General features: G+C 48.2%; 1 protein-coding gene across 2 annotated transcripts in view; it reads left to right on the top strand.

Moving 5' to 3' along the window:
• CAPN9 (calpain 9) overlaps positions 1 to 21241 on the top strand; it is a 44571-nt gene that overhangs the window by 13288 nt on the left and 10042 nt on the right. Inside the window, exons 5-13 of one of the 2 annotated variants that reach the window (XM_003993929.5) lie at positions 3518 to 3686; positions 4584 to 4667; positions 9367 to 9452; positions 11818 to 11895; positions 13855 to 14015; positions 15024 to 15181; positions 15331 to 15539; positions 18697 to 18733; positions 19774 to 19854. In XM_003993929.5, the coding sequence (XP_003993978.3) occupies positions 3518 to 3686; positions 4584 to 4667; positions 9367 to 9452; positions 11818 to 11895; positions 13855 to 14015; positions 15024 to 15181; positions 15331 to 15539; positions 18697 to 18733; positions 19774 to 19854 (1063 nt within the window). The remainder of the gene's footprint in view (positions 1 to 3517; positions 3687 to 4583; positions 4668 to 9366; positions 9453 to 11817; positions 11896 to 13854; positions 14016 to 15023; positions 15182 to 15330; positions 15540 to 18696; positions 18734 to 19773; positions 19855 to 21241) is intronic. The other variant, XM_003993930.5, reaches the window with a different exon arrangement.

The raw sequence follows: 21241 nt of genomic DNA, 5'->3' as shown, positions 1-21241 counted from the left end.
CCCGGCAGCCCTGGAAAAGGCTTTGGGTCAAGAATTCCAGCTGGTAGGAGTCAGTGGAATATGAAGGGTATTCACTCAAAGAGTGAAGAATAAGTTTCCTAAAAAAGAAAATCTGTGTTTGGTTTTTGGTCATTAGAAGAGGCCCAAGATGATTGGGATACACCTCACCAGAAAACATGGACAGGGGACAAATAAACACATGGAAAGATGCTCAACATCATTTGTCACTGGGAAATTGTAAATTACAAACAATAGCGAAATACCACCACACACGTACAGCATCAATTTCTGACAAAGATGTGGGCAACAGGAACTCTCATTCATTGGTGGGGGGAGCCAATGAATGGCCACGGGGGGAGCCATGGTGGCCCAAATGGGTCATCCATTTTGGAAGACAAGTTGGCAGTTTCTTACAAAACTAAACATACTCTTACCTAATGAATCATCAGTCACATTTCTTGGTAGATGAGTCGGGTAAAAAGTCATTTCTACCCAAATGACTTGGATACAAACTTAGGTCCACACAAAAACCTGAACACAAATGTTTTTAGCCCCATCATTCGCAATTGTCAAAGACTGGAAGCAGCCAAGGTGTCCTTCAAGATGAATGGGTAAATAAATGTGGTACTTTCAGGCAATGAAACATTATTTAGTGATTTAAAAAAATGAGCTATCAAGCCATGAAAAGAAATGGATGAATCTTAAATGCATATTGCAGAGTGAAAGAAGCCAGTCTGAACACACGACATATTGTATGATTCCAACTGTATGACATTCTGGAAAAGGCAAAACTATGGAGACAATAAAAAGATCAGTGGTTGCCAGGAGTTCAGGGGGAGGGACAGAGAGGAGTAGGGATGAATATGTGGAGCACAAAGGATCTTTTTTTAGGGTGGCGAGACTATTCTGTAGGATACTGTAATAGTAAATACATGATGCCATTCATTTACCAAACCCATAACCCTTTACGGCACAAACAATGAAGCTTAATACAAGATTTAAAAATCATCGAGAAGGATGAAGAATCCCAGGATGAAATGCGGGCTATGCATTTCATCTAACTATATCACAAATTTATGAGACAAACTCACTGGAGGGTAGGAGAAAAGGGAGCTAACCTGAGTAACGGTGGAGATGAGTGGGGTCTGTAAGATTAACGGCAAGAGGAATTATACACGAGCATTCTACTCGGGCTGATAAAGTTGTTTCTCATAGGGACATAAGACAACATTCTGATACCATTATACATATATAATTGTGTGTGTGTGTGTGTGTGTGTATGATATATGTGCTATATATGTGTGTATATATAAAATACATATATTATGCATATATACATGTATCATATATATGTTTTGTAATGTCTATGTTTCATATATAATACATGATACATGTATATAATTGTGAATTGAACAATTAAGGCAGGTGGTCGAGCTAGGTTCCTCACAGTTAGAGAGGAGGTTACAAAGAAGCAAGGGGAGGAGGCTGGAATAATGCATGTTGTCATGGGTTAGGGCTGGCGACTCAGGCTGAACTCACATCTTGTTTGAAAGAGATGGTTCCATAAAGATATATGTATATATACAGGGTCAGTGTATATACATTATTTCCCTACTTTGTCAGCAGAGATGGCCTAGAAAGAATGGCAGCCCCACAGCAACAAGCACTCCTACTTCTCGGGTCTTGGTCTCTAAATACCATTTTCCAATGAAAGGAACCAAGGCTCCGTGGAGATAAGGCTGATTGTAGGACAGGGGTGGGAAATTCATAAGATGAGCCTAGAGTGTCTTGCAGTAGTAAGGAGTGAGAACACGTTTTAGACACACACGCACACACACACGCACACACACACTGATGGGGTTATGTCAAAGGGACCCAGGAGCCAGCTGGAGAAGCTGAAAATAGCCAAACCTAGAACACTGTGAGGAACAAAATAAGTAAAGTTGTATTGGATTATAAGCCAGAGTACGAAGCAAATACCCATGAGTCCATTCTGATATAAACAAATGACTGAATACATAAATTGGAGAAAAGAATAAATCTACCCTGTAGAAGAATTGCAAGTCATCTAAGGTTGAGCAAAACTCCCTGCTCCTTAGCTGCACGTAATGACATCATTCCAAAGGGGACGGCGTGGACAGGGGGAGAGAGAGTAACTGTCTAGTGGAGAAATCTAACAGGCACGACCTCACCCAGGTGGTCAAGGCACCATGGGCAGCGGTAAGTCATGGTGACGCTATGGACCCTGGATGTGATGTGATGAGAAGGACACCTTACTTCTGTGGTCTCCCTCCCCCAAACCCATAACCCCGGTCTAACCAATAGAAAAACAACAGACAGATCCTAATTGAGAGAGATTCTACAAAACACCCGACAGTATTCCTCATAATTGTCAAGGTCGTAGAAAGCAGGGAAAGTCCGAAACACTGTCACAGCCAAGGAGACATGAGGACTAAGTGTGATGTGATATCTTGGATGGGATATCCTGTTCTTGGAACAGAAGAAGCATATTAGGTAAAAACTAAAGACATAAGAAGAAAGTAAGGACCTTAATAATAACAATGTATGGGTTCAGGCACTGGGAACAAGTATACCACACTAACGTAAGATGTTAACGCTAGGGGAAATTGGGTGGGGGTAGATGGGAACTTTCTGTACTATGTACAATTTTTTCTTTAAATCTGAAACTGTTCTAAATGGGAAAGTTTGTTTTAAAATGCAAGCAGGATGCCTATATGTGTGTGTATGTGTGTGTGTGCACGTATATTAATTATATTATATTAACTCATATTAATATAAGTTATTATATTAATAATATTAATAAAAATACAACTAATATTAATAGAAATTAATATTAATATAAATTTATATATAATATATAAGCAGGCATAGGGCTTTACCTTATATGAATTTATATTAATAAAACTCATATTCATAAAAAATACAACTATGAGAAAAAAGGTTGGGATTATGCAAGACCAGAAAGGAAGAAAAAGATCTTCAACTTTGTCTCAGGTCTACATATAGCTGACACCTTCCTTCATGGTCAAGCCCTGTTGTGTGTAAGATGAGAGAGAAGGAGGGAGGGAGAGAGGGGAGGAGAGAGAGAGAGAGAGAGAGACTCATTTAAACCTCACAGCAGTCCCGGGAGGGAGCATACACCACCCATCACCCCCATTTTGCAAATGAGGAAACTGAAGCATTGGGTAAGGGAGGTGTCCCCAGAGCACTCAGCTTGTACATTGTGGATCCGGCCCTTGAACCTGCAGCCGGTCAGGGACCAGAGTCCACGCCCTTTACCACCACAGCCAACTGCCTGTCTCACAGAGAGCCTGGATCCTTGGAGCTCCAGGTAAAGCCCTATGCCTGCTTCCCATCTTCCTTCCGCATCACCCAGCCAGGGCAAAGCCCTGAACGACGGGCCCTACAAGTTAGAAAATCTTTGGCCAAGGGGCGCCACCTGGTGGTCTTCCTGGTTCCCTGCAACGGTGTCCGTGCTTCCTTGCCGCCCTTATAGGCTGAGCGGTAGCTACGAGGCTCTGAAGGGAGGCAGCGCCATCGAGGCCATGGAAGACTTCACCGGGGGTGTAGCAGAGACCTTTGCAACTAAAGAGGCTCCAGAGAACTTCTATGAGATTCTGGAGAAGGCCTTGAAGAGGGGCTCTCTCGTGGGCTGCTCCATTGATGTAAGTCGTTCATTGGCTTGTTCACATGCCCCCCGCTGCCCTGGGGCTGGGGATCTGGGCCAGCTGCCCTGGCCCCGTGTGAGGAAGAACATAACTTTCAGGCAGTGGGAGGGTGGTGTCAATGTGTATTTATTTTCATTAAAACAGAGGTTTTAATTTCATGTTTTCCAAATTGCAAAGTTGGGGTGTACTTACTGTAGCCAGTGGGACAATCGTGCGATCTATAAAGGCATATCCCTATCTCCCTCCCCAAGTCCCAGCCCTGTGACACCGGGTGTGTGCCCTTCACGCCCCGCTCTTCTTTGTACACACAGGCATGCACATACATACACAACCACAGCAGAAGTTTAGTTTGGTTTTACTAAATGGCATCTTACTTTATACGTGCCTGAATTTTTTTTTTTTTTTTGCTTCGTATATCATTAAAAAAATTCGTATCTGTAGAGAGGACTCTGACAGTATTTCTCCAATGTCTTCATGCGTGCAAACACACACGCATATAATTTTATCCCAGCTAGTTGTTAGAGTCCTGTTCAAGCTTTCTGTCTCCTCTTGGGTCGACCTTGGGCATGTATTCTTTGCTACTAAATTATCCATTTCATCTTCGCTTTCAGGCGTGTGACATAGGGTTGTCTACTGTTAAATGCCGGCTATCCTCTCTTGGGTGTATGGGATCTTCTATCTTGTGCTGTGCTGCATGATGGGGGCGGTCAGGTTGTTCTGTTTGGCGGCAAAAAGTGAACTTGTCGCGGGATTCAGGGTCTCCTCACCCCGGCGCGAGGCTATGCTTCAGGCACATGGCTCGAAGGGGCCAGCCCCAGCCTGGAGCTCGGTCTGGGCAGGGAGGGAAGGGTTAAGGTCCCCAATGGGTCCAACGGTGCTCTTTTCATGTTCCAGATCCGAAATGCTACAGAGTCTGAAGCCCGAACACCTTTTGGTCTCATTAAGGGCCATGCCTACAGTGTGACAGGAATTGACCAGGTAGGCGATGTGAACCCCTGCGGACAGGGTATAGGAATAGCCTCAGTCGTGCTAGTCCCTTGTACTTATTTAGTGCGTCACATTATATATATATTTTTCTTTTTAACGTGGTTCCTCAGACACTTAGGCAAAACGTTTTGGAGGATGCATGCCCAGAGGTGGGATTGCGGGATCTGAGGCATGTACTTAATTGCCTAAATAGTACCAGATTACTCTCCAGAATGGTCGCAACACGCTACGATTCCACCAGTGCACGTGTCAAATTGTCCCCTCCTCAAATTTCTGCCAACAGCCGGTCTTTGCATTTTGCCAAACAAACGGGTATGAGGTGATCTTGCGTCATTGTTTTAATTTGTATGTATCCGACTGCCAATGACTTCAAGGGTTTTAAATTTTATTTTATTTTTTCTTTTTAATTTAAATTTTAGTTAACATACCGTGCAATATTGGTTTCAGGAGTAGAATGCGGTGATTCCTCACTTACATACAACACCCAGTGCTCATCGCAAGTGCCCTCCTTAATATCCCTCACCCATCTGGCCCATCCCCTCCCTCCCTCCCTCCCTCCCTCCATCAACCCTCAGCTTGTTCTCTGTCCTTAAGAGTATGATCTCGTTAAGAGTACCCCTCCCATATTTTCATGTTTTGTTTCTTAACTTCCACATATGAGCGAACTCATACAGTATTTGTCTTTCTCCGAGTGACCTATTTCACTTAGTATAATACACTCTAGCTCCGTCCACATCGTTGCACATGACAAGATTTCCTTCTTTTTGATGACTGAATAATATTCCATTATACATATCACATCTTCTTTATCCATTCATCAGCCGATGGGCATTTGGGCTCTCTCCATAGTTTGGCTATTGTTGATAGTGCTGCTATAAACATTGGGGTGCATGTACACCTTCCAATCTGTATTTTTCTATCCTTTGGTTAAATACCTAATAATGCAATTGCTGGATCATATGTCAGTTCTATTTTCACTTTTTTGAGGAACCTCCATACAGTTTCCCAGAGTGGCTGCTCTAGTTTGCTTCCCACCAACAGCGCAAGAGGGTTCCCGTTTCTCCGCCTCCTCGCCAACACCTGTTGTTTCTTGTATGGTTAATTTTAGCCACTCTGGCAAGTGTGAGGTGACGTCTCATTGTGGTTTTGATTTGTATTTCCCTGATGAGGACTCCAGGTTTTTTTTTTTCTTTTTCGGGATGGTTTTCTTTTTCAGGGGTCCTTGTGGTTCCATGCAAATGTTAGGATCGTTTATTCTAGCGCTGCAAAAAATGCTGGTGGTATTTTGATAGGGATTGCATTAAATGTGTAGATTGCTTTGGGTAGTATTGACATGTTAACAATTTGTTTTTCCAATCCATGAGCATGGAATACTTTTCCATTTCTTTGTGTCCTCTTCAATTTCTTGCATAAGTCTTCTATAGTTTTCAGAGTAAAGATCTTTTGCCCCTTTAGTTGGGTTGATTCCTAGGTATCTTACTGGTTTTGGTGCAATTGCAATTGGGATTGATTCCTTGATTTCTTTTTCTGCTGCTTCATTATTGGTGTATAGAAATGCGACACATTTCTGTAGTTGATTTTATATCCTGCAACTGCTGAATTCATGTATGAGTTCTAGCGATTTTTTGGTGGAGTCTTTCAGGTTTTCTACGTAGAGTATCATGCTGTCTGCAAATAATGAAAGTTTGATTTCTTCCACGCTGATTTGGATGCCTTTTATTTCTTTTTGTTGGCTGGTTGCCAACGTAGACTTCCAGTACTACGTTAAATAGTAACAGTGAGAGTGGACATCCTTGTCTTGTTCCTGACCGTAGGGGAAAGGCTTTCAACTTTTCCCCATTGAGGATGATATTAGCTGTGGGTCTTTCATATGTGGCCTTTATGATGTTGAGATATGTTCCATCTATCCCTACTTTGTTGAGGGTTTTTATCAGAATGAATGCTGTATTTTGCAAGTGCTTTTTCTGCATCTATTGACAGGATCATATGGTTCTTATTTCTTATACTTTTTTTATTAATGTGGTGTATCCTACTGATTGATTTGTGAATCTTGAAGCAACTCTCAGGGCATCACAGTCTAAACCACACTTTCAGATATTTTTGAGGATGTCTCATCTAAAGGATGAGAGACAGCTGGAATTCAAAAGAGCAAAACAGGAGAGAGAAGGAGAGAGAGAGAGAGAGAGAGAGAGAGAGAGAGAGAGAGAGAGACATGTGATTCCACCAGAGTAACAACCTTGTTTAGCTGGTGTGGGAGCCTAGGCTTTGTTTTTTCTTTTTTTTCTTCCCTAATTCTACCAGTCTTGTTCTGGTCATAGTTCTCTAGAGAAACAGAACCAATAAGATATAAATAGATGAGGGGTGCCTGGGTGGCTGAGTCGGTTAAGTGCCCAACTCTTGATCTTGGCTCAGGTCATGATCTCACAGTCTGTGCTGACAGTACAGAGCCTGCTTGGGATTCTCTCTCTCCCTCTCTCTGCCCCTCCCCAGCTCATAGTCTGTCTCTCTCCTTCTCTCTCTCTCTCTCTCTTAAAATATACTTTAAAAATAATTTAAAAATATAGATAGATGATAGATAGATAGATAGATAGATAGATAATGAGGAATTGGGTCACATGATTATGGAGTCTGAGAAGTCCTGTGATCTGCCATTTGTAAGCTGGGGATGATGTTCTGGCCCAAGTGCAAAAGACTGAGAACCAGGAAAACCAAGGGTACAAGTCCTGGTCTCAGAGCAAAAGAGGACCAAAGTCCAAGCTCAGCAGTTAGAGTGAATTCTCCCCTTCCTCCACCTTCTGTAGTTCTATTCAGACCTTCAGTTGATCAGATGAGGTCCACCCACACTGGGGAGGGCCATCTGCTTGACTCAGTCTACCTATCCTAATCTCCTCTAGAAACACCCTCACAGACACACCCAAAATGGTGTATAACCAAATATCTGGGCACCAGTGGCCAAGTCAGGGTGACGCATAAAATTAACCTTCAAAAGTCCTATTCTCTGCAGCTATAGTCCAGGGTGGAACTGATTCCCAGGGGCTTCCAGACCCACATGCACACCATCCTGACTTCTAGTGAGTGCTTGGTTTGGACAAGCGCTCCTGGGGGGACACGTGGGAAAGAGAAGCAAAGGGGATGACCTGGAAGAGGAGGACAAGAAGCCAAGGGCTGTATCCTCTCAGGTTCAAGTTCAACGAAGTCCGAAGGCTTGTCTTTGCCCACTTCATGCTTCTGTTGGACAAGTCTCAAACCCGGTTTGTACAGGACACCAGCACTTCTGGTCTCCTCCTGTTGCCACCCATGTTTTGAGAAGCCCAGTCTAGAGGAGTGGGGAGTAAGGAGTGCAGAAGGAAGCCGGTCCTTCCTCCTCACCAGGGGATACAGTTGCATTCTTTATAATTAAAACTGTTTGCAAAGTGTTCTTACCTCCTCCTTCCCACCCATAATGCCTGGCCAATCACTCTCTTGGGTAGGCAGGTGGTGTTTTTCTTTTTGGCAGGTGATTTTTAATGTTACATCTTCCAAATATTATTTTAAGAAATAGAAACCTTTCATCACATCTGTTCAGTTGTTTTTCCTCTCTCTCCACCAATAAGGGATTTACCTTCCGTGAACAATTCTCTTCCTGGACATCTTAGATGATGAGCTGCGGGCTGCATCTTGGACCCTGGAGAGGTTCCACTAACTTAATTTTTACACACCAAAAATATAATTTGTGCCCAGTGCATGAGGGTAAAGAGTTTTGAGCTCAAATTTCTGGTTCACTGATGAACAAAAGTCTTTTACTTCTACTCTCTTTCCTCCAAAATCTTTCTAAATGCACTGGCCCTCTCTCCTGGTCCAGGGCAGAGCATGAAGGCCATGACTACATCATCCTTCTTTACTGGCCCAAGGGTTCTCCATATGGACAGCAGAAATCTTCACCTGACACCTGAAAGTGGGGGGAGATTGGATTCAGAAGGCTTGCAAGTGGTTTTTGTTTATTCATTGTTAACATTTCCTGTGTGTGCTTGCATACTTTTCACTGATCCATGAGTAAGATGTTAAGGATGAAGAAAACTCACTCCATGAGTACTTCTGGCCACTCTTCTTTACCGCTCGCTCTGCTAGACGCTGAGGGTACACTGATAAATAAGACTTGATCTCCGCATCTAGGGAGATTCCAGGCCAGAGAGAAAACTCGTTCATCTGAAGATTCACGTGGACTAGTTTCTTGTTATTTATAATCCTACGTTATTTTCCAGCTGCAGTGCAACCATCGTGGGTGACTGGTATAACGGTGTTGGTAACGCTAGCCATTATGTTCACTAGGAACTAGAAAATTCCAAGGGCCAGTGAAGAATTGATGAGTTTCGGGGCGCCTGGGTGGCTCAGTCACCAGAGCAGCAGACTCGGACTCGGGTCATGATCTCGCGGTTGACGAGTTGGAGCCGCGCACCGGGGTCTGTGCTGACAGCTTTGGATTCTGTCTCCCTCTCTCTCTGCCCCTCCCCCACTCATGCTCTGTCTCTCTCTGTCTCAAAAACAAATATAAACATTTAAAAATTAAAAAAAAAAAAGAATTGATGAGTTTGGACATGGCTTTAGCGTGTCACAGTCAAGAGGCTTTCAGTAAATCCAGCCCGGGCTGGAGGTGAAGCACTCTGAGGTTCACACGTGAATATATAATCTCCCTGGTGTTTTTCCCCTCCAGGTAAACTTCCAAGGCCGGAACGTGGAGCTCATCAGAGTCCGGAACCCTTGGGGCCAGGTTGAGTGGAACGGGTCCTGGAGTGACAGGTCAGTCCCCACCTCCTTGCCTTCTGGGGCACAGAGGGGCCAGCACTGGTTTGTGCAGACGTATGAAGAAGGGGCCCCGGGTCTACAGCTCCCAGTTCCCTCCTGACTCTTGTTCAGGGTCCTGCTTCTGGGTGGCCTTACTTCCTCCCTTTTTAGCCCTCTGGTCCATCATGTAGTCAAAATGGAACGCCCTTATAATGGCTTAAAAATTTTTTTTAATGTTTATTTATTTTTGAGAGAGAGAGGGAGCGTGGGGGAGGGGCAGAGAGAGAGGGAGACACAGAATCGGAAGCAGGCTCCAGGTTCTGAGCCATCAGCACAGAACCCACAAACTGCGAGATCATGATCTGAGCCAAAGTCGGTCGCTTAACCGAATGAGCCACCCAGGTGCCCCTAATGTCTTTTTAAACTTTCCAATGATTGTATTTATGTCAGTGGATGTATTCCCTCCCATGGGAATAGTTCATAGCCCCATGGTATTGTGAAAGGCTTGATCTCCGATTATGGTAGCTTTGATATTTGGTATGTATGTGTTTTGGGTGGGGGTGGGGGTGGCAATGAGTATTTTGGGTGTGAGGATCCCTGAAATATCACCAGGCAGGTCATTCCAGGGTTCTCTCTCATTGGTCAGTGACCACCAGCCAGAGGCCCGGTGGCCCAGTGGAGAGACAGAGGAAGCGGGACAGGAAATTCATCCATTACAGAGCAGTCAGCCAGGGTTCTTTATTTGGTCCCCAGTTATAAAGAAAGTTTTGTTTTGCAGGTGTGTGTCCCCTCCTTGTCCCTCGGGAAGCGGCCCAGGTGACGGGGACCAGGGAATGTTTAGATATGCTTGGGTGGGGCCCACCCTTCCCCTGCCCCTGCCGTCTTGGGGTCCTGCTGTCCCAGCCCCACCCGCTCATGGCTCGTGGGGCCCTGGGGAGACCTCCGGCAAGTCTCGAACCTGAATAGATCTTGAGCAAGTCTCGAACCTGAATAGATCTTGAGCTCGTGTTTGTCCTCTGCTCACAACAAAGCCACCGCGGCACAGTCGTCAGCGCGTCTGTGTCTCCGTTAACCTGACTCCAGCCCGAGGGCACAGCCACGCCCCCGCGGAGGCCAGACCTCCCATGGCTGCTCTTGTCCCCCTACCTGCTGCCCCGGTTCCCGGCTCCTGCCTCCTCAGAGCCGGGGAGCTGTGGCCGAGATGGACTCACACCCGAGCAGCATCACAGGAGGGAAGAGAGCGGCCTCCCTCTCCTGGCAGAAATGGAAAGCACAGAAATACTGACACCCAAATGAATGAGACGGCTTCCTATCCTGCGTAGACTCATCGCGTCCTTCAGTTTAGAGAACACGCGTCCTTCAGTTTAGAGAAAGGCGAGGGGCCCCTTTCTCCTTCTCCTGCGAAACGCGCAGAGGGCGAAATAAGGAGAGTGCATTTACTGGGGTCAAGGCCGGACGCTCCCGCTCAGCCTTGGGGTGATGGAGGGCAGGTCCCCATCCTGATTCCTGATCCTGACCCCCTGTTACGACGGAAGTGCTGAAAGCGCTCCTTAGCCAGTCTGCCCGCTATCAGGGGGGTGAGCCCCGTGGAAGGTACTGGTTCAAAAAGAAAATAATGGCTCTTAGTTCCGCTGTTCCAACCCTGGCGGGCAGGACCTGGAGAGGGGCTCCTTCCTCCTGGAGAGGGGCCCATGCAGGGCGTGGGTGAGGCGGGCAGCCTTGGCTGAGCACCACAGTGGTGGTGACTCGGCCTAAACTCTCTGGGGGTGGCTGCGGGGGTCGCGGAGACACAGCGAACTCGGAGGCGAGGTGGAACTCTTGGGTTTGGAGGCGGGTGGTGATGGCTGCCCACCTGGGTGCCCTGGTCCACGAAATGGGCCCGTGAACCTCACAGATCCCCACCTGGCCTCCTAGCACGGTCACGTAAAGAAGGTGTTTGGGGTGTGGAATCTCAAGCCCAGGTGAACATAAGGCATTATTACCATCACTTGTCAAAACGTTGCTTACAAACGAAGAGGCGAGGCCAGGAGGTGCTCCCGGGCACGCATTTCAGTCCACTCGTGGCTTCCAGTTGGAAGTTTCTGCTACCCTGCTGGTGTTCAACATCCTATGACGGCCCCATGAGAATCCCCCATGGAGGAGGTTCAAATGACCCCAAGGGCCTTTTCCATCAGCTGCTTTTGGACGCTCACTTTTCAACCAGCCTCCAGCTCCCCTGGGACATTTCTGGGGCCCAGGGAGCAGTCACTGACCGGGACCATTCCCCACATGGCCGCATACCCTGCCTCCCCAGGAGGGACACTCCTCTCCACCAAGGCCAGTGTTGTTTCGGCCACTGTGCAAGACCCTCCACCTAAAGCCTGACTTTGCTTATCCCTAGTTCCTCCGAGTGGCTTTCGGTCGGGCCAGCTGAGCAGAAGCGCCTGTGTCACACCTCTCTCGACGACGGGGAATTCTGGTACAGTGCTGGCCTCTGTTTTCCTTTCTGTATTAACGACATAATGGGTATGAGAGCACCCTATGGCCCTTGGCTTACTTGCATGTTTCCCTTGTCTGTTTTTGTTTGATTTCTCTGGTAAAGCAAATCCATCTGTCTCAACCCCCTCGCATTCACCCAGGTTGGCAGAGAATTTGATTTGTACGTGTGGCTGAGCCTGGGTCTGCAGCCCGGCACCCCTCCCCCGAACTACCCATCATCCGAGTTTGCACCATGAATTTGAAGGCAGGCAGCCCCACTGCTCCCTGGGCTACTCCTTTGCCCCACTTGATGACAAGGACCCCTGAAGGCAGCGACCTTGAGAGTTGAATATAGACTGAAGTGGGCACAAAACATTCCTAATCTGGACTTTCCACAAGGTAGAATCTCTTTGTGTAACTGAAAGGTTTTTTTTTTTTTTAACGTTTATTTATTTATTTAGAGAGAGGGAGCACACACTAGTGGGGGAGAGGCAGAGAGAGAGAGAGGGAGAGAGAGAATCCCGAGCAGGAGCTGCACTGTCAGCGCAGAGCCCGACGTGGTTTTCAATCCCCCAAAACCGTGAGGTCATGACTTGAGCCCAAATCAAGAGTCGGACGCTTAACCGACTGAGCCACCCAGGTGCCCCTAACTGAAAGTTTTTAGTGGACCTTCATCTCTAGAAGCTTTTTTTTTAATCGTATTTCTTCCTGTGGGGTTCAGAAAACAGTTGGCTCTTCCCCTGTGTAAGACCACAAATTTCGGATTTCTAGCTTTATTCCCTGGTGAGCAAACCAGTCAATTCTTACCTGAGCTCACGTCTTTCTTAGATACCCTCTTAAACACCCTAAGCAAAAACCGATACATATGAATATTCCAGCTTTTTCCATTCTCTTCCCCTGGAGCACAGCCTCTGTCTTCCATATTTTTACAGTTTTTTTAATTTATTTTTTTAACGTTTATTTATTTTTGAGACCGAGAGAGAGACAGAGCATGAACGGGGGAGGGTCAGAGAGAGGGAGACACAGAATCTGAAACAGGCTCCAGGCTCTGAGCTGTCAGCACAGAGCCCGACGCGGGGCTCGAACTCACGGACCGCGAGATCGTGACCTGAGCCGAAGTCAGTCGCTTAACCGACTGAGCCACCCAGGCGCCCCTATTTTTACAGTTTTAATAAATATATTGCCATTCCTAACATGAATATCTATTTTCTATCTCCAATATGTCCTTGAAACCTGCCCATATGCTAAGCTGATATCACATATTTTAGAATTCGGTCATGGCAGCTCCATGCTTCAAGGCACCAATGACTTAGGGTAACACCAGCTGCTGTCACAAATAGACTCAAGATGTATAAAGACTCAAATGCAATACAGTTTATCTCTCACTCATTATAACAGTCCAGGAAGACACCCTCATTCTGTGGGTGGCCCTTTCTGTGCAGTGATTCAGGAACCCAAGCCCCTTCTTCTGTATGGCTCCCCCCTCCCCTGGGGTCACACAGTCACCTGCAGGAAGCCAGCAGAAGAGGAAAAACAGGAAAGGTTGGAGAAGACACCCCCACTTCCAACAGCCTTGACCCACACATCACTGCTTACACCCCACCCTAGATGGAAGGAGTGGGTTGTAGTCCTTGGCCCCGTTTTGATGGGTGAACTTTGGTGGCCTGCTTCAGGAACCATGAGGTCATGAGTCAAAGAAATTTGTGGAAAACACGTAGGATCCACAAGCTTGAGAGATTAACAAGCCATTCAATTGGAAATTACAGATACATTTACCTTGAACTTTGAGTACAGAGGCTCTGGGTTTTCCTTACCTTTGTGCATTTTCTGTGTGCCCACACCTGAGTCTTGAGGACAGATGCAGACACTCACTAGTGGTCGGTTAGATGATTAAGCGATTGAGTGGATCATGGCATCACCATCACCTCCTACGCCTTGGTGTCTCTCCACCTTGTTGTAGGATGGCGTTTAGGGACTTCAAGACCCACTTTGACAAGGTAGAAATCTGCAACCTGACTCCCGACGCCCTGGAGGAGGATGCTGTCCACAAATGGGAGGTGACGGTCCATCAAGGAAGCTGGGTGCGGGGCTCCACCGCCGGGGGCTGCCGCAATTTTCTAGGTTGGTCGTCCACCTGTCACTCTCTGTCATTGGCAAGTGTCCAGTCCAACCTAGGGTACGTCAGTGGATCAGGGCCAGGACCCTGGAGAAAGCCTGAAGTGTAGAGTTTAGATGGTAGGATTTCAGAGATGGCCGGTGAGGGCTGCAAAGAAAGAGCAGGAAGTTGGATAAGAATTGCTCAAGGAAACTCTCTTGTTTTCCAAATTAGGTTCTTTTCCATCACAAATAATAGAAAACACAACTCACGCTAGTTTAGCAATAAAAAGGGATTTTTCCCCTACATAACTGAAAAATTCAGAGGAGAAGTGGGGTGGCCTTCAGGCATAGCTGTCAACGCATTGGTTTGTAATCCTCTGCTCTGCCCTCTTCCTTCTGTTGACTTTTTCCTCAGTCTGGATTTCTTGAGAGTCACAGGAGGGCTGGCAGCAGCATTCAGGGCTTCCTGAGCCCTCGTTTGCATGAACAGTGAGAGCTCCCGAGGGTCATCCAACAGTAGTCCTCAACTCCCTTCTACTGGGAATTCCTTGAGCCCATATTGCCTGGTGAATGCTACACGCTGGTTGGCTTTGTTCCAGTTGTCCGAGGCAACAGGGGCGAACGTAAATCACTCAGTGTTCACCCTTGGAGCCGGAGTGGGGTGGATTCTGTTCCAGTTGCACAACTCCAAGGGCACCGCACTCTCCTTTGAAATGCCACATGGACAAAATAAGACGGAAGGAACTGTAGTTGAGTAGACCCAGAAGAATGTCTTTTAAAAGTTCTGTGGGAAATGGTTCAAGAGAAGGTGGAAATGAAAAGGGAGAGCACTTGGCATTCTCACTGGGATTATGGGAAGTAGGGCACGAGGGCCATCAGAACAGGGAGAGAAGAAATGAATGACTTTCTCGGGTTTGGGAGGTTGTGGTGGGGGTGGATGGTGTGTGTGTGTGTGTGTGTGTGTGTGTGTAGGGGGGTGTCCTTTGTGTTTTTCTAAAGGAAGGCAAAATAATTCACTTCTTTCAATGGCAGATACCTTCTGGACCAATCCACAGATAAAACTGTCCTTGATTGAGAAAGATGAGGGGCAGGAGGACTGCACTTTCCTTGTAGCCCTGATGCAGAAAGATCGAAGGAAACTCAAGAGGTTTGGTGCCGACATGCTGACCATTGGCTATGCCATTTACCAGGTGGGTAGGAACCAAGCTGAGCTTTAGAGCCTACGTGCTGGATTCTCAGCCACATGCCCGAGACTCAATGGTCAGTCCCCAAACTGTGTCCAAATACCCAAGACCAATGGCCCTCCTTATAGAACCACCCTCTTACGTTCCCACTGCAGAGCCCCCGCAAAGACGAACACCTGAACAAAGACTTCTTCAGGTATCATGCTTCCCAGGCCAGAAGCAAAACGTTCATCAACCTGAGAGAAGTCTCCGACCGCTTCCAACTGCCCCCTGGGGAGTATATCCTGATACCCAGCACTTTTGAGCCCCATCAGGAAGCTGATTTCTGCCTGAGGATCTTTACAGAGAAGAAAATTATCACCCAGTGAGTAACAGGTTCAAGAATCCCTCTTCATTTAGTCGTTCAATCCCCGAGAAGTCACCAGGGGACTGTTGGAGCCTTGACCCCTTTCTTCTCTTCTCCACGACGCACCTGAGAAAGCAGGCAGGAAGGTCTCTTAACCCATTTGCAAAGTGGGATACATTTCTATTTTGGTTCTGCTCCTTCCTTTCCTCAAACAGGCCACTGAAAAGCTGCTCTCTCCAACCACTTCCAGAATCATGCTCACCAGACCCCCCCGGGTGGAGCGCTTCATTTTCCAAACCCTATGTCCAAGAAGCTTCTGGAGTGGGACCCACATTTAGAAATGCTAGGACTTATTTCTGAGCAAAGTGAAGGGGGGTGGCTATTACAATGACCAGTTCCTTATAGAACAGGTTTCTAGAAGTTTCTAGCACGACCTGCTCTTTCAGCGTCAGTTAATAAATATTGCCAAGTTGTTTGAGGTCGTCGGTCTCAGCCTAGGGACAGTGATGCCATCAGCTAGGAACATCTGAGGGCACTCACTTGGGCCTGTACTCCCTGTGGCGAGCCCCCCCCAGACGGTTCCCCAGCTGGAGCCAACGTTGAGGGCAGACGCATCTCAGCAATGACCCAGGGAACTTGGAAAGGACAAGGTTTATTGCTCACAGGTTCTGGAGGGTACACAGCACCCCTGGAGTCACACAGCAATATCTTGAGGGGAGAGAGAGAGAGAGAGAGAGCATGCGCACAGGCCTGGGGTTCTGCCTTTATTGGGGTCGAGGGTAGGAGCCTAGAGTTTCTTTTTTTTTATTTCTTTTTTTTTTAATTTTTTTTTCAACGTTTTTTAATTTATTTTTGGGACAGAGAGAGACAGAGCATGAACGGGGGAGGAGCAGAGAGAGAGGGAGACACAGAATCGGAAACAGGCTCCAGGCTCCGAGCCATCAGCCCAGAGCCTGACGCGGGGCTCGAACCCATGGACCGCGAGATCGTGACCTGGCTGAAGTCGGACGCTTAACCGACTGCGCCACCCAGGCGCCCCATTTTTTTTTTTTAATTTTTTTTTTGAGCCTAGAGTTTCCAAAGGGTCACTATTGGTGAATTAAAATGCTTGAAGGCAAAGGAATCAGTGGGTCAAATGGTCTACTGGAGCTTTCTAAAAAAAGGGACAACCTCATGGGTGGGGTACCTGGGCTTTTTATCTAGCCATGTCGCTCGCGATGTGTTTATTTGAGATGAGGATCTCAATTTTGATTTGAAATGGATGCCTCGACAGTCCAGAATGCAATGTCAGGCACTTACAATCACCAAAGCCAATGGTCAAGTGCTTACCTTACCCAAGGCTGCCCTCCATTTTGTACACCCGACTTTCTGCCGCCTCCCCTTTGCAGCGTCTTAGCAAAAAATTAGACCGTATCAGATACTTCTAAGAAAAAATTTCCCGTTGCTGCCCTTTTCGCCATCAGGGCGACGTTCTAGAGGCATTCGAGGGATCGCAGAGAATTCTGTATTTGAGCTAGATGCACCCCCCACTGAGGACCGACCTGAGAAAACAAGATGGAATCAGCGGTGACTTCGTGGCCTCCGGTTTTATCTTGTGTTTCGTGGCATGGAGTTGGACTGGTGGCGGGCATTGAGAATACTCTCGGTTCTCAAGTCTGGCTGGGTTTCCCGAGCTGATTACAAAAGGCATGGTTCTTTCCCATCAGCTAAATAGGGGCAATAAGATCTTAATTTTTTTTAAAAAATCCTGCTGGAGAGCTGTCCTCTGGCCTTCTCCCTACAAGCCCCGTGTCTGTTCACGCAAGAGCACCTGTACGAGAGGCGTGAAGATGGGCAATTTTTGTGGGCAGCCATAACAAGAGAGGGAAACCAGGCTGTGCCCATCCCACATTTTATGCTCCCTGCCCCAATAGTGGGGTGAGATCAGAGCCCGGGCATTCATAGAAGGCTCACATATGGCAGAACTAGGGTCCATACTCACGTTTGCCCTGAACACAGTACTTTAACTTTCTTTTTAAGTATTTATTTATTTTTGAGAGACAGAGAGAGACAAAGTGTGAGCAGAGAAGGGGTAGAGAGAGAGAGAGAGGGAGGGAGACTCAGAATCCGAAGCAGGCTCCAGGCTCCGAGCCGTCAGCACAGAGCCTGACGTGGGGCTTGAACTCATGAACCGTGAGATCATGACCTGAGCCGAAGTCGGATGCTTAACCGACTGAGCCACCCAGGGGCCTCCAAATGAAGTACTTTCGTCTGCTGTGATCTCGAGCATACACACCAGCTCTGTAGCTCAGTAACTGAAGAACCACAGTTCTGCCATTGGCCTCGTCCTCTTGAGAGGATCTTAAACAATTAAAAAGTTCTGAAAGGGTTCTCTTGTGCATGCCCAGGGGATGGCCGGGACCCCAACTGGGTCAGGAGTCTGGCCTCCTTGGTTGCTCTTATCTGCAAAGTCCCACTAATTTAAATTAGTCCTTCCAGACTCTTCCCTGAAGAGCCTTCACAAGGACTCAGTCTGCAGTTCCTAATGCTACAGGCAGCGGCCAGTTCTGCCCCCCGCCAAATCTGGGCTCCATTTTAATGTTTGATTATGCGTCTTCCCTCTGAATTTTTAGCAGTTTTTCTTGGGGAGTGCTTCGAGTTTCCTCTGTAAGATTGGATTCTTCCAAATGTTTTCGTCTCACTAAAAGCTGAAGCCCCTCCTGCTGCCAATATTATTGCTTTCCAAACACTATCGGTTCCCCTAAATATGTGAACAGCAAAATAAACCTTTCCATTAGTTTTCCTCTTTTCCCCAAACAGGCACGTACACACACAGCCCAACCCTCACTTCATAAATATCCCTTGCGAAAGTGCATCCAGGAAACAGGGGGTGGCAGCTGGTAGTTTCTTTTACTTCTAGAAGTCCAGGATTCACGAGTTCTCCTTGGCTGATGGCTACACTGCCTCCCTCTCATTTTCGTGCTGGGCAGGGTCTGAGTGATAGGGGAGAGAGAGGGAGGTCAACGCAGGGGGTCTGCAGACCCTGTGACACATAAACATCATGGAAAAAGAAGGGCTTCAATGGGCCAGAGCCTTCCAAGCCCTCTGGGGCCCCGTTAGTGCTGCAGATCCTAGGGAGGAAGTGAATCCACAAGTGAGTCGGTGTGTTTTCTGCCTCCCTCCCCGCCCCACCCAGGGACATGGATGGAGATGTGAACATTGACCTTCCCGAGGTGAGCCTTCTCATGTTACTCTGGAGGGTGGGATTCAGTGTCTGTCCTGAAAGCTTCCTTCAGTCACAGCATCACTCAAAACTTTGGAGTTTGGGGAGTGTCTTATCTGCGATCAGGTAAGCACCTCGATTCTAACCTCCTGGAGAAGGAGGCTTTGTACCTTCTAAGTCTTTCGTATCCCACCAGGACCAGGCACGGGGACGAGGTAGGTGCCCGGAAGGAAGCTCTGTTTGGACCGATCTTTCTCTGTGCTGACCAACTCGCTCTGTTCCCTGGGAGGTGGCTGCTGCCTCCGAAGGGGGTGAATTATCTTTAAAGCGCATTCAATTTAAGAAAAATAAGTGATAAGAAGAAAACGAGAGTAGCTGGTGGATTCTTTTACAGCGGACTTAGGGCAACACGTTACTTCTTCCTGACGATATGTGTGTGGGGAGGGGCAGAGGGAGGGGCGGGTTTTATACTTGTCCAAGGGCTCTGAGACTTTCAAGAGGTGCTGAGGGTGTAGCCGGAACAGTCTGATGCTTCCCACGTCCGCTCGGATCCGCACAGGACAAAACACCCAAAACATTTACTGAGCTCTTTCCCCGCACAAGGCCCTGGGCTCCCGGCTAGAGACAGACTCCTGCCCTCGAGGAGTTTACCACCTGTCAACACAGATGGTGAAGCAAGAGTCAAGCAGTCAAGAGTGGTGAGGGTCAGACAGGGGGCTGTGACCACCCTGGCCGGGACCCCAACTCGGTCAGGATTCTGGCCTCCTTTGTCGCTCTTACTTGCAAAGCCCCACTAATTAGTCCTTCCAGACTCTCCCTCTCAAGAGCCGTGGCAACAAATCAGGCTGCTGTTCCTAATGCCACAGACGGTGGCCAGTTCTGTCCCCCACCCCCACCCCGCCCCACACAGCAGCGAGGTCCCAGCGTATCCCACGGGGCCACACCGTCTCCAGGGCGGGCCTCTTTTTTTCTTGCTATCTCTTTGGGAAAGCAAATGCCAAGTTCGTTTCTCGTGGGGCCCAACGTGAGTTCCTCTGGTTGCTTTTTTAGCCTCCGAAGCCGACTCCAGCTGGCCAGGGGACAGAGGAGCACCTGCAGTTCCGGGCCCTGTTTGAACAAGTTGCCAGCGAGGTAGGGCTGGCCGCAAGCTGCACTCGGCCTTGATCCTCTGCAGAGCTCAGGGGCCTGGTTTCCTCCGCCCAGGGATGCAGCAGGGTGCTGGTCAGCAACGCCTCCCGGGGGCCTGGCGGACCTAGTTCCAACGTGAGGCCAGCCCAGGTCACTTGGAAGACCAGCCCCAGTCCCTCGAGAGGCTCTCAGGACCGCCTCCCCCACTGCACTCTCATGCCGGTCTGCCACTGTCCGTGGGGTAATAGCACCCAAAGCAGCTCAGCCCGGCCCAGAGGCGTTCTGTGAAAGGCTAGAGAAAGCTTGGAAGACGTGGCTCATTGAACTCTACCCATAGACCACCGCCATTAAAATGTTCTCTCTGCTCCGGGGGAGGGTGGCGCTGCTTGGACGTCACCGTTAAATTACAAACATGATTTCTGTCCAGTGACATCAGCAGCATGGCCAGGTTTGGCAGCTCGGGCCGGGGCCAGCCATTGGGGAAGGAGAGGATCTGTCCCTCACCTCCTGCTCTCTGACCCTGACTCCATCCTTGCCCCCTCAGTACTTAGCTTGTTTGTCGGGGGCCCTGGGTATCTCCTGGCCCCGCCTCCTCCTTTCTCCTAGAAACTGTCCCCACCTGTGTTCCCTGGTAGCCATAAATAGAGTTAACCATTTCATGGCCGGTGCTAATGACCTCATTAGCTTCCTGCCCCAGTGGGGCTCCTGAATCGTAAAACCCGTGTGACACCTGTCCCTGGGGTCGAAGCCCTAACAGTGGGATTTCAAGCAGTGCCATAAACGGGAGGTCAGGGAGACCTGGGGACAACAGTCTGGGTGGAGGAAAGTGGGGGCCCGTGCAGGCAAAGCGGCCATCTGTTCTCCTTCCGGGGCTGATTGGCCAGGTGGGGAAGGGAGTGAATGGTTAACTTCCGGCATCTGATGCCATCCGGAGGACGGGCCTGGGTGAGCACCCCCTCCCAGCGTAGGAGGGACAGAAGTTGCTGGAACTGGAGATCCGGGTTGGAAAGGGAAGTGAGGAATGTTGCAGAAGATTCTCTCAAACTGTATTGACGACCAAAAAGCACCTGGGCCTCAGAAGCTCCGGGGTGGAACCTGGGCGGGTGTGTGCGGAAGTAACTTCACAGGTGATTGTTTCGCATGCTGGTTCAACACCCTGGACAGAAGGAGCCCTAAGTCCACGCTGCTCAGTCACGTACAGACACATCGCCTGAGCATCCTGGGAAAATGCAGATTTCCTCACCAGGAGGTCAGGGGCGGGGCCTGGACCTCCCCATCTCTAACCAGCTTCTCAGTGTCCTCGATGCCGATGCCGAGATTTAGCGCACTGAACAGACGGCCTTAGAGAAGCGGTTCTGAAATTCACCCTGGAGGTTTTGAAAATAATCCA

The sequence above is a fragment of the Felis catus genome, chromosome D2 (assembly GCF_018350175.1).
Source record: "Felis catus isolate Fca126 chromosome D2, F.catus_Fca126_mat1.0, whole genome shotgun sequence".
In the NCBI taxonomy this organism is placed as follows: Eukaryota; Metazoa; Chordata; class Mammalia; order Carnivora; family Felidae; genus Felis; species Felis catus.
Note: the sequence above shows the minus strand (reverse complement) of the source record. Positions and strands in the feature narration are given on the sequence as shown.